Source organism: Puntigrus tetrazona, chromosome 15 (assembly GCF_018831695.1).
Source record: "Puntigrus tetrazona isolate hp1 chromosome 15, ASM1883169v1, whole genome shotgun sequence".
NCBI lineage: Eukaryota > Metazoa > Chordata > Actinopteri > Cypriniformes > Cyprinidae > Puntigrus > Puntigrus tetrazona.
This window is the reverse complement of record NC_056713.1, coordinates 18,928,870-18,945,208: the sequence shown is the minus strand read 5'-3', so window position 1 is coordinate 18,945,208 and position 16,339 is coordinate 18,928,870. Positions and strand designations below refer to the sequence as shown.

Sequence of the window (16,339 nt, the reverse complement as noted above, 5' to 3'; positions counted from 1 at the left end):
CTGCATCTGTCTCTTTTGGGACGTTTTGAACGGCGATGCTGGAGCGATGAGCACTGTTACTCTGATTAAAGCTGTGATACACTACCATGACCGCAGATTATAGCTAATGGATATTCCATAAAGAGCCTTTTATTCATTTAAGTGGGAAGTCGGTGAATTCATACGGTATATGTTGTTGGATTATATAAAAGGTACTGCACGTACTGTATGGGTCTACGTGTGTATACTCTACTCGCAAAAAGATTAAACATACGCAATTTTTAAAGTAGCTTAGAAAATATATTATCAAATAAAAATGACATACGAATAAAACATATAAAAGTGTATATCTGTATAATTGAACTAATACTATTGTTGCTTTTTAAATTATTTTCACTCAAACTACATATTGAAGAAAAAAGTATTACTTTTAAAAGTTTGTTTAAGAGTGCCGAATAAAAGATGTTTTTGTTCAGCAAGGTTACATTTAAAGACAAGTTATTGTAAAGACATTTATAATTTTTTTTTTTTTCAAATTAATCAGTTTTTTTATTTTTTATTTTTCACCAAAGAAGAATCTTCTGTTTCCAACATAATCATAAATTTGCTGACCGTTAGAAAATATTAAAAAAGGCCAAAAACATTAACTGACCCAAGCAATAATTTTTTTAAGCAATAAATTCAAATAATTTTGTACTTCATTAATTTCAAAATTATTAGAATTTAATTCTAATTATTCTGAAATTAATACAGTAGAACCTTTTTATACTTATATATATATCAGAAAAAACATAGTAGCTAAAAAATAGTTTTTGTACTGTATTGATGTTGTAAGTGGTTTGTTGATGGACCGCACAAAAATTTTGACAGGACTGTTTGTACTGTCATCCTTCCAATAAAAAAAGATCTACAGCTGAGAGGACAGGAGATCAGTGCTAGAAGCCACTAAATCATCCTCGCAACAGAAGAGAAAGTGCTGAAGATCAGCAACCCATTAACACTTTTAACCTCTCTCAGCTGCTCCGACCCTCTCAAGCAAACTGCGTTTTGTCTTTCGGGACCAAAAGAAAAAGTCATATTTTCGAACACAAATCACACAAAAGGGCCGAAGTGAAAATCTGCCTGTTATTTTCTGTCATGTTTTAGATGTATGGAGCCGCGGGGCTGGACTGGCTGGCTTCGGTGGACAGTTGTGGCGGGGTTCTGTGACCCAGCCTCCCTCTCATGTTACGGCCCTATTTATAACATCTCCCACCCCTCCTTCAGTCCCAGCCCATTGCCCAAAAGCCCGGCCACTGTTAGGAAGCACCTTTCCCTCTCAGCTGGGCCACAGTCTGCTCTAGACTGTCAACCGAGACCCAGCTCTCATCATCATCATCAGCTGCGCTGCCTGGCAACTCTCGATCGCAACGTGCATGGGATTATCACACACACACACACACACACACACACACACACGTGTACAGGCACACTTTTTCCTTTTCCTTCGTTTTTTTTTTTTTGTAAGGAGACGCTGTTTGAAGTGAGAAGCAACGGAGCGTTTTGTGTTTCTGCCGTTTGGGAAGTTTTCTTGTGGTTTTTCTTCCACTAGCGTCTGGTTTGGTGCATGCGATGGATCACACGCTGTTCGGCTGTTTGCGCAGCCCTCACGCCCCTCCGCAGGCCCTGCACCCCGCCTTCGCCCTTCACGGACGCTCTGAGCACCTCTCCTCGTACCCCGACCTCTCCACCTCCTCTCCCGCTTCTACCTGCATCGTGAGCGGTTACCCGGGTGAGGATGGGGGGCTTTTTGGGGGACACGGGCACCAGCGAGGGCCGCCCATGTCCCAGCAGCATCATCATCATGTACCCCAGCCGCAGCAGACTGGATGGCACATACCGCAGACGGCCGGAGCCTCTCCAGCCGGCGGCCGTCTAGGACTGGGCATCTCGGCCCCTGATTCAGGATCTTCAGATATGGGCCCGGGGGGCCCCAGCCTCTGCGCAAGCACCCCGAGCCTCGGCGGAGGGGTGCCTTCGGGGGCCTCCTGCGTTCCCGGAGGGGACTTCGGACGTCATACAATGTCTCCAGCCGAGGCGGAGAAAAGGAATAGCAAACGGAGAAGTGACAGCTCTGGTAAGAAACTCAATTTTTATTTGAAACTAATTTTTATTTATAGATTGAAAGCAAAGTATCTGATCTGAACGAGTATTTTATTTATAGAAAGTCTGGAGGTTTTTTTATTGCGCAATATTGTTAGTATTATGATGGTATGAAATTACATTTGTCAAGTCTAATTATATGTGTATGTTGTTGCTGTGCAGATAGATAGAGAGAGAAAGAATTATGTAAATTAAAAATGTAAATATCTAATCATTTTTTACATTTTGCTGTCAATAATATCATATAAGTGATATTTATACCCCCCAAAAAGTATAAAATTAAAATGTACTTTCTTTTGGAAAATGCATATTTTCCCCTTTTGCATATCGCAAGAACATATGACGTTATGCGTTATGAAAAATGTTTTCCAGAATGTAATTTTTATTGTAACTGAATAAGTCAGTTTTTAAAAGCCTTCCCAATCAGACTAAGTGCAGTACTAGCGCTTTCGGAAAATGATTCTCTAATGCAGTGTTCGTCAGTGTGGAGCCGTGTTTTTTTTGTAGGTGTTGGCTGACACGCACAGAAGCAATTATTTTGGCTAGCAGAGGGCAGATTGTAACTCTTGTGTGGGCATTTAACTGCACGCATGATTCACGTTTAGTCTCATCTGTTTCATCTCCTCACTTTTCTGGCAAGCAGAAAATAACGCTTGTGGTAAAGTAACTTATGCCATGGCCTGGGAGAGAGAACAGGGACGCCTGTGCTGGCACTTAACACAAAAAGCCAAACGTTAGATGACAGGAGTGCTGTGAAGCAGCTTTCTCTTTGAATATAATTTGTTTGCACGTTGGAATCGGAATGGGAATATACGGTTACTTTATTTTTAGGTTTGCTGATGAGTAAAACGGACGGGGAGATATGAAGTAAACTGAAGAGTTTTCGGGTTCACTGCAAAAGAAGCTGGTTTAATCTAATGGACATCTTCAATTTGTTTTGTCTGGAATAGCTGCCACCACTGTTAGAAAATCAATTTAACACTGCATAAAATGGATCATAAAAAGTATTTTTACGATCTTGTTACTTCAAAGGGAATTTTAACTACTTTCTGCCCTTTAAAACAAAGTTCATGTCCACACAAGAGCCGCAGTCCTGCAGATGTTGATTTATATTCATTTGTGCCATCCTGAAATTAACATAATATACACTTGTTCCACTGCTGGAAAGGTTTTATATATATATATATATATATATATATATATATATATATATATATATATATATATATATATATATCTCATATATATATATATATATATATATATATATATATATATATATATATATATATATATATATATATATATACATATATATATATATATATATATATATATATATATATATATATATATATATATATATATATATATATATATATATATATATAGACAAATTTTTATTGTTCTTCATATATATTCTTGACCTGTCAAATTCAAATTGTATGTGTTTTTGGGTTGTTCTATTGCAAAATTAAGTTCTAAAATGTTTTAATATCCTTTCTAGCATAAACACGAACATATCGAAGGCAGCCTTAATTTCAGGGTAACTATGGCGTAACAAAAAATAAAAGCCTCTGCTTTATAGAATGATTTTATAGTAAGCATCATTCAGTGCAACAATGGATAATGTAATAATCAAAATGTCGACATCTTAAGATATATTGTTTGATTCATTCAAAACATATGTGGCTTTTCTAATAAAACAGCACATGCCTGGTTTGGATAGAAGACAGCAGCCTAGCGTGTATTTTGTCATGTGGGTTTGCGTGATAGTCATTTTGGTTTCTTTTTTTCCACCAATAAAGCTCAGCTCAGTGTGTGTAACTAAAATATTAAAGTAGATGTCTAAATTTTCATCGTAGCTGTCGTTTTTAAAATCATCTTTGAAAGCTCAGGCCATCCTTCTCCTTTTTTTCCAGGTACTACGCTTTTTTTAAATAAGAGATAAAAGTTAAGGCGCAGACCTAATTGCTGTGGTGTAACCACCGTGTCGGGACGCCGGGAAAAGCTCAGAGCAGCTCTGTTGGTGAAACGCTGCTCGTGTTGGTTTTTCTCACTCCACGATGGCTGCGTTTAGCCCGCATTAAACGCGCCTCTCTGGGCTTGATTTAATCAGACCCACATTCAGCCGAACTCTTTTCTGTGACTTTTTAGCTACAGCTAGGTACGAATCAAGGACCGTCACAGTCGCCATTATATCGCTATAAATTACGTGATGATTATTTGTTTAAAGGAGAGTCACCATGAGTGCAGCTTCTATGTAAACTACCTATAATAGGCTACGATCATGGCACAAACTCTCCATCCTTGTCAGCCTCTGCAAATTCCAACTTGTAAATTATACTGTTAAATAACACGTCTGGCATGTGTTTATAGCCACCGTGATGTAGCTGACAGCAGTGATTTGACACTTCATTTGAACATCCACCTGCGGTGAGATCTTCAAGGTGATGGGTATATTAAAACAATTTTAAATACTTCTCTCTGTCTCAGTTCATGCAGAAAAATGTTATTTCTAATTGTCTTCAAAACATCGTTCCGTTTGTTTGAAAATCCGACCAGCCTGACACAGTAACAGTGACTCAACCAATTGCGGGTGTTTATGGGTGGGGCTTTCTGTTTGGCTGACCAATGGCAGTTGAGAGGGGTTGTTGGGGAAAATCTGTTTGATAGCAGTTTAAGGGATAGATCACCCCCCAAAAAAGTCAAATCTGTTCATTTAGTTTCTATTGTCTGTGTAACACAAAAGAAGACATTTTGAGCAAATGTTTGAAAGCCAGCGGGGTCCAAAATAATAATGAAATAATAATAAATCTTCTTTTTTGTCTCCACTAAAAACAAAATGTCGTACAGTTTTGGAACACCATGACAATGACAAAATTTACCAGAATATTCGTTTTTGAGTGAACTTTTCTTTTAAAACAGAATACTGCAAAGTATTTTACCTTCGGAAAGACGTTTTAAAAATGATGTATTTGAAATGTCATGATGATTTCTGTCGAAATGGCAAAGCATCTCGCAGATGGGGTCTCATTAAGGCTGACTATATTTACAGCTGGGTTTTGGATTGCTAGTTGGATTAGCACTCGCTCCACACCCGAAGATAAATGAACCCAAAAGCCCTTTGTGCCCTTTGAAAGTGAGTCACGGCAAGATGAAGGCACACGTCTCTCAAAAAAAGAATAAAATTTCCTTCCTCCAATGTCAAAACAACAGAAGCTCACGTGTCTTTGGTAGAATGGATTGCAGGTCTAATCTGACATTTCCTCACTGACCTTTAATGTTTCCTATTCAAGATTATACTTGACGTAATTGAGCTCTAGCAATAACCGCATGTAATTGTATATACATGCGCTTTTATGCATTCATGTTCTGTCACTCCAAAAAAACATCTGAAAGTAAGAAAGCAATTTGCCGTAAATGACAGCGCAAGAGCATGGGAGGGAATAAGAAACACTCAAAATTGTTGTGAGTTGGCAGCTGGAGTGAAAGACGCTTGTAAAATTTTGAGGTAAATAAACTAAGGAAATATATTTTTACACATCCTCCAGTACTGTTTTGTTCCATATTAAAACTACAAGGGTAGCGGATTCCATTAACAGTAAGGCGAATGAAGTCTTTGGAAAGTGTTCTGGTGAGCGCCAACTCATTGTGAGAATCTATAGAGCGGTTTATGAAAACTCACGGCTGGGGTTGACTTTTACAAACAGCTGGCATGAACAATTGCAGCATCGTAAAAGATGACTGGCAGTATTCCTCTGCTTTTCTTTATGACATTTCTGGGATTTCAACCCTGCAGTGATTGTATTTAATTGGAACGATTGCGCTGATTGGGTTTCAAAGGCCGTTTTGTTGACGCTGATGCTGATCTTCAAAAGTTTTTGCGACCCTTTCTGACTGTTGGAAACTCTTTCTTCCATTCTTGCTTTTTCTTTTAAGAGTCCCAAGATGGGAATTACAAATCGGATGTGAGCAGCAAGCCAAGGAAGGAGCGGACGGCGTTCACCAAAGAGCAGATTCGAGAACTGGAGGCAGAATTCGCCCATCACAACTATTTGACCAGACTGAGGCGGTACGAAATCGCCGTAAACCTGGACCTCACGGAAAGGCAGGTGAGATGACCGACCGCGACCTCGTACCTGTTCATCAATCATTCTGTCAGAAGCTACTGCTGTGTTTTGTTCGGATTCTGTGCTTTTGTATCCAGCTGTGGCTATGGACTGGGACTATTGTGTTCCAGATGTTTCTGCAAGATCTCTTTTTGGCTGTAGTGAAGTAACGTGAGAGGCGAAGGAAGTTTTGTCCGCTAAGGCACTTCCGCCTTGCTGCTCCGTCTTACAAATTGGTCTCTGCGTGGGAAGGTGCTTCCTACAGCCACATGTGAAATAAATAGCACATGACGCTTTTTGTAGCCAAAGAAATATGGGTTGTTGTAACTATTTGATGTTTTAAGCAAACAACTATGTAATCTTATTAAACCACTGAAGGTTATTGAATTCTACAGACATAAAGAGATGACATAATGCTTGCTGTTTTTGGAATGACATCATTGGCCTTCTGGCCTTATTCGAAACACCATTCATAACTTTTTTTAACTGCTCAATGAGCCGTGCAGTTTCTTTCATTTAAAATATGTGCAAAACATCACAGTATTTTATATGTGTTTCTAGACCTTCTGGTTTGATCAGGCTTTGCATTTAGCCAAGGATCCCAAAAGGAAGTGACATCTGTGGCCTTAAATTATGTTACATTCTCTGGGGATACATTCCCAAGGCTTAGAATTAAAAACCTTGCCACACGACAAGTAAGCAAATCCGTCTCCTGCAATGTGATCCCTGTGTGAACCTGCTGGGGTTCTGGACCTTTGTGGCAGGAGTAGTACTATGACTGTAGGGCCACCACAGTTTTGCACATGTAAAATGGTTACTAATCATAATAATAATATTGCAGAGCCTAATTAAAATGAATTAAACATCTTAATTGAATGTATTGTCCCCGCAAGACAGCGCTGCATTGATATTCCTGTTTTAGGAGTTTATAATTAAACTTCTTCAGTTAATTCAGTTTGAACTATATAAAATAAGAATTCAAACATTTTAATAATTAATAATACTTTTTTATATGCATTATTTTAGATATTTTTTTAAATTTTGAAGAAATGTAAAATCACTGTGAAAGATTCCCATTCACTTATATTGATAGACTGTTCAGCTTTCAAAATCTAATTAGATTTTAAGTTCTATGGTTAATTTAGGTGGAACACACGTAAATTCCATTCATACTTTTTTTTTATTATTATTTTTTTTGATTCATTCTTTTTTTTTTTCCTATTTTTTAAAATAAATTGTAGTTAAAGTGTGAAATATTCTCATAGACATACTGATCCTTAAGAATTAAAGTCCAATTAATTTGCTATGAACTGCTTAACACACAAACTGTGTGTTTATTTATTTGTTTGTTCATTTATTTATCAAATTATAATTCATACACATACATATATATTTAAAAAAAAATTAATTGTTGAGGAATTGGAAATTAAATTGTGCAGACTTTATGAAATGTCAGCATTCAAAACACAAAAATATTGTTTTCATCATCATTCTGATTGGCTTGTTTGGATGCTTGGCAGTTTTTTTTGTTTCTTGCACCGATTTAACTATATGAACGTCCTGCAAAGATGGTGTCATGTTGTTTTGATTCTCACATGCATCCAAGAGAAGTCGAGATGTGTGCTGAGTTTTATTGACAACTGCGGAGTGTCTCTAATTTCATTTACACTGAACCAGTCTTTAACTTTACATTTTTTTTAATGCTGCCATGCAAGTGATGGTATTTATTTATTTATTAGTTTTTAGAAAATTCAAATCTGGTTTTTATATATTTTTTTTTTCGTCTAATGACATGCATGCAGTAACCTGTAAGCAGTAACATACTCGATGTTTTCAGGCTGAGAGAAGAATTGCAAACGTTGCAGATATATTTTTAGGGTGGCATTCTTACAGTGCTGACAGTAATGAACTTGGGTGGCCAATTGAATTTGAAACATGGCTTGAAACATTAGCTGAACAAATTATTGTGTATGTAATTTGAAGGTAAAATGTGCCTTTGAATTTAATCACCAGGCTTGACAATCATTTGGCAAAAGAAAAGTTCAGTTTTCATTGACTTGGGCCTGGTATTCCTCAAGTCTGATTGTGTATGAAAAATTCTAGTCCATTTCATTCTGACTGTCTATAACATCATACCCCTCCAGAAATAAATTTTAGTGTCTAGTGGCCATTGAAAGCCTTTGATAGCCATTTGGGAAAAATATTTCAAATGACATAATTTTGCTGATTGTAGCCTGGTATTTCTCATGTCTGATTGCGTATGAGGAATTCCGGTCCACTTCATGTGACTATCTAAAACATTATACCCCGCCAGAAATAAATTTTACTGTATGGTGGCCCGGTCCCCCAGCGAGCCTTACGTGCACTGCAGTGACCATTTAAGAAACAGCTAAATCATCATTCTGGGAAACGTAAATACTGGCTCTGACTGAATCGCAAGGAAAAGACGGAAACGTCTGATGCCACAAAGCAGATGGGCTCCAGTTATTGCTGATCTGGAAATAGCTGCCAGCTACGTGCATTGAAAGCCGTGATATATTTCTAACTTCCTCAGAGAAACACAATTCCAAACTTCGTGGATCATGCCTTAGAATAGCAGGGTGGTCAACTGATCGCGTAGCACTTTTGCACCTGATCGAGGGATATAAGCTTACTGGAGTTTGGTGAGTCATGGCCTGATCCACCTCTTCAATCGCTCTGCCAAAAAAACACAGTAAACAGATCATCTGCACCAGCGAGCCAGCGTACTAAATTAAACTAAATTGCTGAAGACAAATTACAAAAATTAAATAGTCTATTTAAGCATCATTATGCAAAATCGTCAGAATACTCCATCTTCCATCAGTGGTTCAATCTGAATCTTACGAAGCAACGATAATACTTTTTGTACACAAAGAAAATAAAAATAACAACTTCATTCACTCATTTGTCTCCTATGTGTCTCTCTGGCCTTCATCTAAAATATCCTAATTGTATTCTGAAGACAAATGAAGCTTTTACGGGTTTAGAACGATATGAGATAATGATAAATGACAACATTTTCATTTTGAGATGTAGTATCCCTTTTAAGGTTCTTCGTGGAACCATACTATAGATTCCAGTTAGAACATGGTAACTCGTGTGTCTTTCTTTCCCACTAGGTAAAAGTGTGGTTTCAGAACAGACGGATGAAGTGGAAGCGAGTTAAAGGAGGCCAACAGGGGGCGGTAGCGAGAGAAAAAGAGCTCGTCAATGTGAAGAAGGGAACACTGCTTCCCTCCGAGTTTTCGGGAATTCCTGGACTCCACCATACAACGGACTCGCTTATCAACAACGAGGACAGCCACGACAGCGACCAGAGCTCTGAGCACGCTCACTTATGATAAAAACAGATCCCGTTCGCCTTTCGATGCTAATCTGGGGTCAGGTTCAGTTAGGGATTATGTTAAGTAAGGACCGAAAGTACAGACTGAAAGTACACAAAGACCATATGTGCCAATGAGGAGGCCCCGGTAACGCAACGCCTGTCAGGAAAGCTCCTGTGACGCCTCAGAGTAGTGCACACAGAACTGATGTATTGTTGTGCATTTGGATGATACAGAATATGAATATTTGCGATACCCTGGCATCAATTCTCACACCAAAAAAAAAAGGTGCCTTGCTTGTTTGATGGAATTTGTTTACACGTTTTGAAAGATGCCGTAAGTGATTTTAAAACCCTGCCTGTTAGCAAAGCCGAATAGCATCCCAGATTTGTTGCTGTTTATTACTTCTGACGGGTTGCATGGATATTTTCTGCATGCTATTCCATGAAACAATCACTTACAGCACCTTTAAAGTACCCTTCTACTGCTTTTTACTTGAAAGACAGAATCTAGCAGTCCAATCTGGCCCGACAACATTCCATTGTGATCTTCCATTGAAAAGGTATATGTTTTAGTTTGCACTGTCAATTTCTGTGCCTTAATTGATTTCTACTGTATGTTTTTGTACAATGTTGATGTCATCAGAATAATGATCAATCAAAATCGTGCCGTCAAAAACATTTCTGATGATATTATGTCATGTAAATATAAGTATTACTATTTTTCAAAAATCTGACAGCTGTATCATGTGCACACAATACCACATGCTTCAACAATAAACTTTTTGTATGTTGCTTGGTATGATTTTTTTTTTTTTTTTTTTTTATCAAATCTAATAATGGATCTTTGTTCGAAGTCTGCTAATGTAAGGACTTGAGGCTAGTCCAGCTGATGGGATTTACCACCCATTTGGTTTTCTAAGACATTTTTAAGATTTGTTTAAAAAAAGCTTATGTTTCTAAATAATAATATACATAATTAAATATATATATATTTTTTGTGGGGTGGCAGTTAAAAAAATATATAGAAAGGTCATGTCTACTAATGAGTAATATTAAATAATGAATAAATAATGTAAAAAATTATACATTCATATGCATTTATATACACTTTTAAGTACATTTAAGAAGTGTAATTTGAAATTTAAATTAAATACTGAAATATGAAATTCTGGCCTGGCTGAGCTAGCAGAATATAGATCCTTACTGTTGAGCCCTGCACTCTGTATCAGATTATTAAAATATTATACGTGTCCTCTACTTATTCCAAACGCAGTTTTCTTAAAACAGATTCATTTTAAGTTATGGCAAGTTCATAATCTTAACATGATTATCTTGTGAAGATGTCTACTAGGTATATAAATGGTTTTAATTTAATAGAACAAAAGTATTTCACTTTGATTTAGAAGTAACTGTAGTGTCAAGTTAGCTAAAAGTATAACGATTTAAATTTTACCTAGCAGGCAGGACAAAAATGTATGTAGCTAACATTGCATTGTTAGATATAGTAGACATGAGCAACTGAATGTAGTTAACGTGACATTATTTTATATGGTAGGCATGAGAAAATTCAGAGTAGTTAACCAGACAAAATCTTATTATGCATGAAAAAACTTTTTTTTTTGTAGTCTTGACTAAAGGAATTTAAGTTTCTACAACAAAATTACAACAAATAATTTCAAACAAATTAAATTTTGGTGGAAAAATGGTAAATAATTTACTTTAGTGCGTGCCACAACTTTTTTTTTGAGTGTGCCTCTATAGTAGTGAGTAATCTTTTTTAAGCATGTGTCGTATGACTTGATTCACTTTGCATCTGCTCTTATGCTGAGCAATACGGACCTCTTAAAGAAGCTGAAATTCTGGGCTTTAATTGCACATAATTAGTCTGGACCCTCTGCACTGATACACAACCGTTGCTGTGTATTCAGCTGCGAGTTTAATCCGTCAAGAACATTTTTCTAACCCTCAGCACCTTGACGCCTTAAGCTGAAAGTTTCTCTAAAGAAATCCAGCGAGGGTCTGCGACTCATCACCATGATTATGAGACGAATATATGCTAAGGCCGAGCGAGGAGCTTACATGAATAAGTTATGGAGGAAGGGGCAGGAGAATATGCTAAATTCAGTTTCTCCTTCAGGCAGGGTCAGGACTTCTTGCCTTAATTCTGAGAGGTGGGTGAGCAAACGGATCATATTCTATTACAAAATCTGGTCTGAAACACTGTTATGATCCGTTTTCGCTGTCGCCGCAGAGTGAGCCTGCATTTTAATTCGTAACGCAAGCCAGGAGAATCAAGACACGTTTGCCCACCAGGACCAGTGATTCTGAGGGTCCAGCCAAAAGAATCAGTTGTAGCTTCAACTGCTTTTGACGGAAGAAACCACAAAAAGATATTTTGTTTGAATGTTTTCGCATCACCAAGGAGATTTCTGGAACGTCCTGCACAATGGAATAGAGAGGTCGCACACAAAGTCATGCTACTCTCTGTTTCACGTCGAAGCCTTTTACTGCCCTTTGACTTCTAAGTTTCTTTCTCTTGGACAGGAAAAGCTACATTGTTTTAAATATAGTCCACGCCAAAAACAGCAGCAGACACTACAAGCTTTTCCAAAACATGTGTTCATTTGCAGTTTGCTGCTGTGGCCTCACAGGGCTTCGCATATGATAGGGCGCTGCCTTTCCGTAGTTATAAAGATATAATTATTTATAGTAAAAAAAGCTTGCTTTTAATATTTAAAAACGCACTATTGAATCAATATTAGCTTAAAAATGTATTATTAAAATAAAAATGTGCTGTTTTGATATAAAGTAGCCTTACTGTCCCTTGCAAATGTGTTCATTCATTTACTTTGATGAAAACTTTATTGCATGTTTATATTGTTTTTCTACTTTTTATTTATTAAGATCGCGATCAACATTGTTCTGCGTTGTCATCTAGCCTAACAATTTTGTGTAATATTTTTTTCGTCCTGCTAGCTTTTTCTTTCTGCAATAAAAATACAAGCAAGCCTACAGATCGACTTAGCTGTATAATCTTAGTAAGTGAAAGTTTTTGTCTCGCGTCACGTGATCACATCTCCCTTCACGGTGGCTTTACGGTGAAGTTCAAAGGTCCTGTCTCTCGTAGGTGTTCACAAACGCCCATCTTTTTAATCAGGCGCTGCGAGCAGCCGCTGATCTATTACTCTACCGTGGTCTCTCTCTGTTGTTTTTAAACGCAATGGCGCAAGTGGAAGCAGGCAATGTGACCGTTTCTCAGGGGGTTCGCATGCTGTTCAGTTTGATAACTCCTAACGAATCATCATTCGCGACTGTTCAAGAGGTGCCGAAATATGTCAATCAGGTAAGTGTGACGTCATTGCCGCGTTCACGGAGGTAAACAGCGACACGGTTGTAACCTACAACAAGCAACAGCTTCACACTCAACAGAGAGAGCGTTTTCGGCGACATTTACACAAGCAGAGCTCGAATGAGGTGTTTTTTTGGGGGCGTCCCCATTCCCACTCCAGCACGCTGGGTTCAGAAAAGTACAAGGATACCTTAGAAACTTTGCAGGGGTTGCCATAGAAATGCAGTGGTAACGTTATTGAAAAGTTTATATCTATCTAGCTACTAAGACAGCACAAGTCACAATATAGAACTACATTTACTATTATTGCGTAAAGAATTAATTGAGTGATTATATACACTTTTTTCCTCGAAACTAAGCTTTCGGGTGAGACTTCCGGTTCGTTAGACGCTGTAGGTGAATGGCGAGAAGAATAACAACGTGCGGTAAACGGTAACAGTGTTTGAACTACAAACCAGTAGTAAGCAAAACGAACTAAAGAATAGCTGGATGCGGATGAGACTAAAAATACCCACAGAATTTACAAATGGGGTCGTCCATTTTTACGTCAGGTAAAAAAGGCGAATAGATCAAATATCGGTGTGTGTGTACAGTATGAAGCATGGTGTTAAAGGGATAGCTCACCCAAAAATTAATATTCTGTCATTAATTAATCATGTATGCAAAGAAAACCGAAATAATGACTTTATTTAACAGTTCTTCTCATTGTTCTGTCCGCATTGTGGAGAGAGTATCTCAACATGAGGGTGAGTAATTAATAAAATAATTTTCATTTTCATTGGGTGAACTGTGCCTTTAAGCATGTTGCATATGGTCAGTATGTTATTGTAAACCAAACATCTGCAATCATAATTTCATCAGGATTTCGTCGTTATTATTACCGCTGCACTACCACATGCTGTCAAATGCTCTAACATGATGATCTTTTTGACTTTATTGGTTACTCCACCCATGTTTTCTGTCAACACGTCTACCACCACAGGTTTAAATGATGCCGTAATTGCCTATTGTACCTTTAATTGTGTGGTTTCTTAATTTTCATTAACGCGCAAAACAGTGAGCACCGTGCCTGAAACGATTGGAAAATAAGTCTGCCACCTGTTCAGGTTTTTAAGCCCTACGGTGGGGAGCCCGCTCCTTACATTTTAACAGACCCATATGTGTGTTTTTTGGTTTGGCTGCACTCAAATCAACACATGTTTGTTATTTGAGGTAAAACACTCACATTTTTACAGGCCTCCATAAACACATGAATAGAGAAATTGCAATTAACCACACAGCAGGAATCCTAATTGTTGTAATTCTGTCACAAACGCACACTTGTTAAATTGCCTCGCTCACCATTCCTGCAGAACTTTATTTGAAGTTTCTGTCTCTTGATGTGTGTGGGTGAGACAATAGAAATTGTCTATGTTTTCTTGTCTTGGTCACTACGCGAATATGTGCTTTAACATTTAAAATTTTTTTCCTCTCGTAAGTTTGAATTTGGAGTATAAACTGTCATTTAGACTGTCCACATATCACTGTTAGATGATAAAAGAATAAAACAAAAAGGGCGTATTCGAAATTTGTATGAAGAAAGTTGAATTGACACTACATTTCTTAAAAAAACAGTTTGACTTTATTCACATTTTTTTGTGTGTGTAAAATTACATGAACCGATCAAAATCTGACCGAGAAAGCTAAAGAAAAATCTAAAACACTAACATCTGCTTCACAAATGTCTTTTTTTTTTTTTTTTTTTTTTTTTTTTTCTGGTGAGATCTGAGTCCACAATCACAGCTTTATATACAACTATTAAGAGCCCCTCAACATTTTTGCAAGCGTGAAATATATTACTGCAGGGCTAATAGCTATTTTCATTTTGTTTCTTAAAAAAAACCGCGTTAAAATAAGTTTCTCAAAACCTATTTTAAATGCACATAATCGAAGTGCACGTATTTCTAAACTTTACTTGTAGCAAACAGTGTAGCTCACTGAAGTTAAATATCTAATTAGGTAGAATTTTGCAGAAATGAACTTCAGTTCAGTAGGTTTCGTAGCACTAGCAGCTATAGTCTCGCTGCAGTCGGCAGCCAGATGTGTCCAGGTTTGCGTGTGATAGTGTTTCCCAAGAGGTCTATCCTGCCTCAGTTCACTTGTACACACACACACATATATATGTGCACATGTCCCGTTCCACCTGTAGATCTACTCTATACTATCGTGTCCCCCCACACTCTTTCAGTTCACCATGTGTGTGTGTGTGTGTGTGTGTTTGCATGTGAGAAAGCGAGTCTCGGGTTTCACACCGCAAAAAAGTGACCCAGAATACTGCCAGCACCACATCTGTTAAGTTTTTAATTGGTCTTTTGTGATTTGCCCCAGGTTTTGATGGGTAATCCAAGTTTAAGAAATCCTGAAAAACTTCCTTTACATCCAAATCTGTAAAGTTAAAGCTTGCTGGTAAATATAAAATTGGTGATCACAGAGGTTTAGAGAGTCCAACTCGACTTGGAACCTTCCAATTTCATATGCTCAAATCCAGCACACACATTGCCAAATGCATAAATTTCAATGCAGACACTTTTATCCATCCTGAACTACATTGGATACTCATTATTAGGGATGCACAGTACAGTATATTTCTACCTTATGGGCCGTATTCGATTGTAGCATAAACATTAAGAATAATGAATTTTAGATCCAAAGATACTCATAAATCCAAGGCACATTAGAAAATGAAAATATATATAAAAAAAAAAAAAAAAAAAAAAATATATATATATATATATATATATATATATATATATATAAGAATGTTGTATCCAAAGAGCATTGATTGACTTTTGACACCCAAGCAGCAAGTTTTTTTCTTCTTTGCATAATTTTGAAAGGTTGGATTTTAGTGTTTTTTTTTTTTTGTTTTAGTAACATTTAAAATAATATTTATTCACACACACACACACTAAATTAATTAATTAGATAATATTTATGTATGTAATTTGCTCATGTATAAATAAAAAAAGATTAAAAACACTTATTTTTGTATATTTAAGTTATGTGCTTTAAGTGTACATTTGATCAAATATGCCTGGAAATGAATGCATGTGTTGTTAGCACCATGCTGTACTGCTTTGATTACAGGAATGCTTTTCATCTATTTAGACATTATATAATTTTAATTTTGGACATACAGTCCAATATTAAATAATACTAAACAATAATATTGGCCAAATCAGCTTAAAAAATCTGGTTCGTATCAATGTGTCCTGATATGTTAATAGGTCACGCATTCCTGGGAACTGAACCTGTGACTTTCTACAGACCAACTCCATACTTATGCAAAGGAAAGACATTATCTGCTGACAGACGCCTAGTGTGTTGAATTTTTATGCTTAGTTTGACATAACCCTTAAGGCTGTTACAGAA

General features: G+C 37.0%; 2 protein-coding genes across 4 annotated transcripts in view; both read left to right on the top strand.

The window, feature by feature from the left end:
• The first annotated feature begins 679 nt into the window (after window positions 1–679).
• On the top strand, window positions 680–10,371 carry meox2a (mesenchyme homeobox 2a). Its single transcript, XM_043258191.1, has 3 exons — window positions 680–2,095; window positions 6,064–6,236; window positions 9,374–10,371. The coding sequence occupies exons 1-3, from the start codon at window positions 1,591–1,593 to the stop codon at window positions 9,593–9,595; spliced, it is 900 nt and encodes a 299-aa protein (XP_043114126.1). The 5' UTR covers window positions 680–1,590; the 3' UTR covers window positions 9,596–10,371.
• A 2,319-nt stretch (window positions 10,372–12,690) lies between these two features.
• agmo (alkylglycerol monooxygenase) overlaps window positions 12,691–16,339 on the top strand; it is a 31,143-nt gene continuing 27,494 nt past the window's right edge. Inside the window, exon 1 of one of the 3 annotated variants that reach the window (XM_043258952.1) lies at window positions 12,691–12,922. In XM_043258952.1, coding sequence (XP_043114887.1) covers window positions 12,800–12,922 — 123 coding nt within the window. In that variant the 5' untranslated portion in view covers window positions 12,691–12,799. The remainder of the gene's footprint in view (window positions 12,923–16,339) is intronic. The other 2 variants (XM_043258953.1, XM_043258951.1) reach the window with 2 other exon arrangements.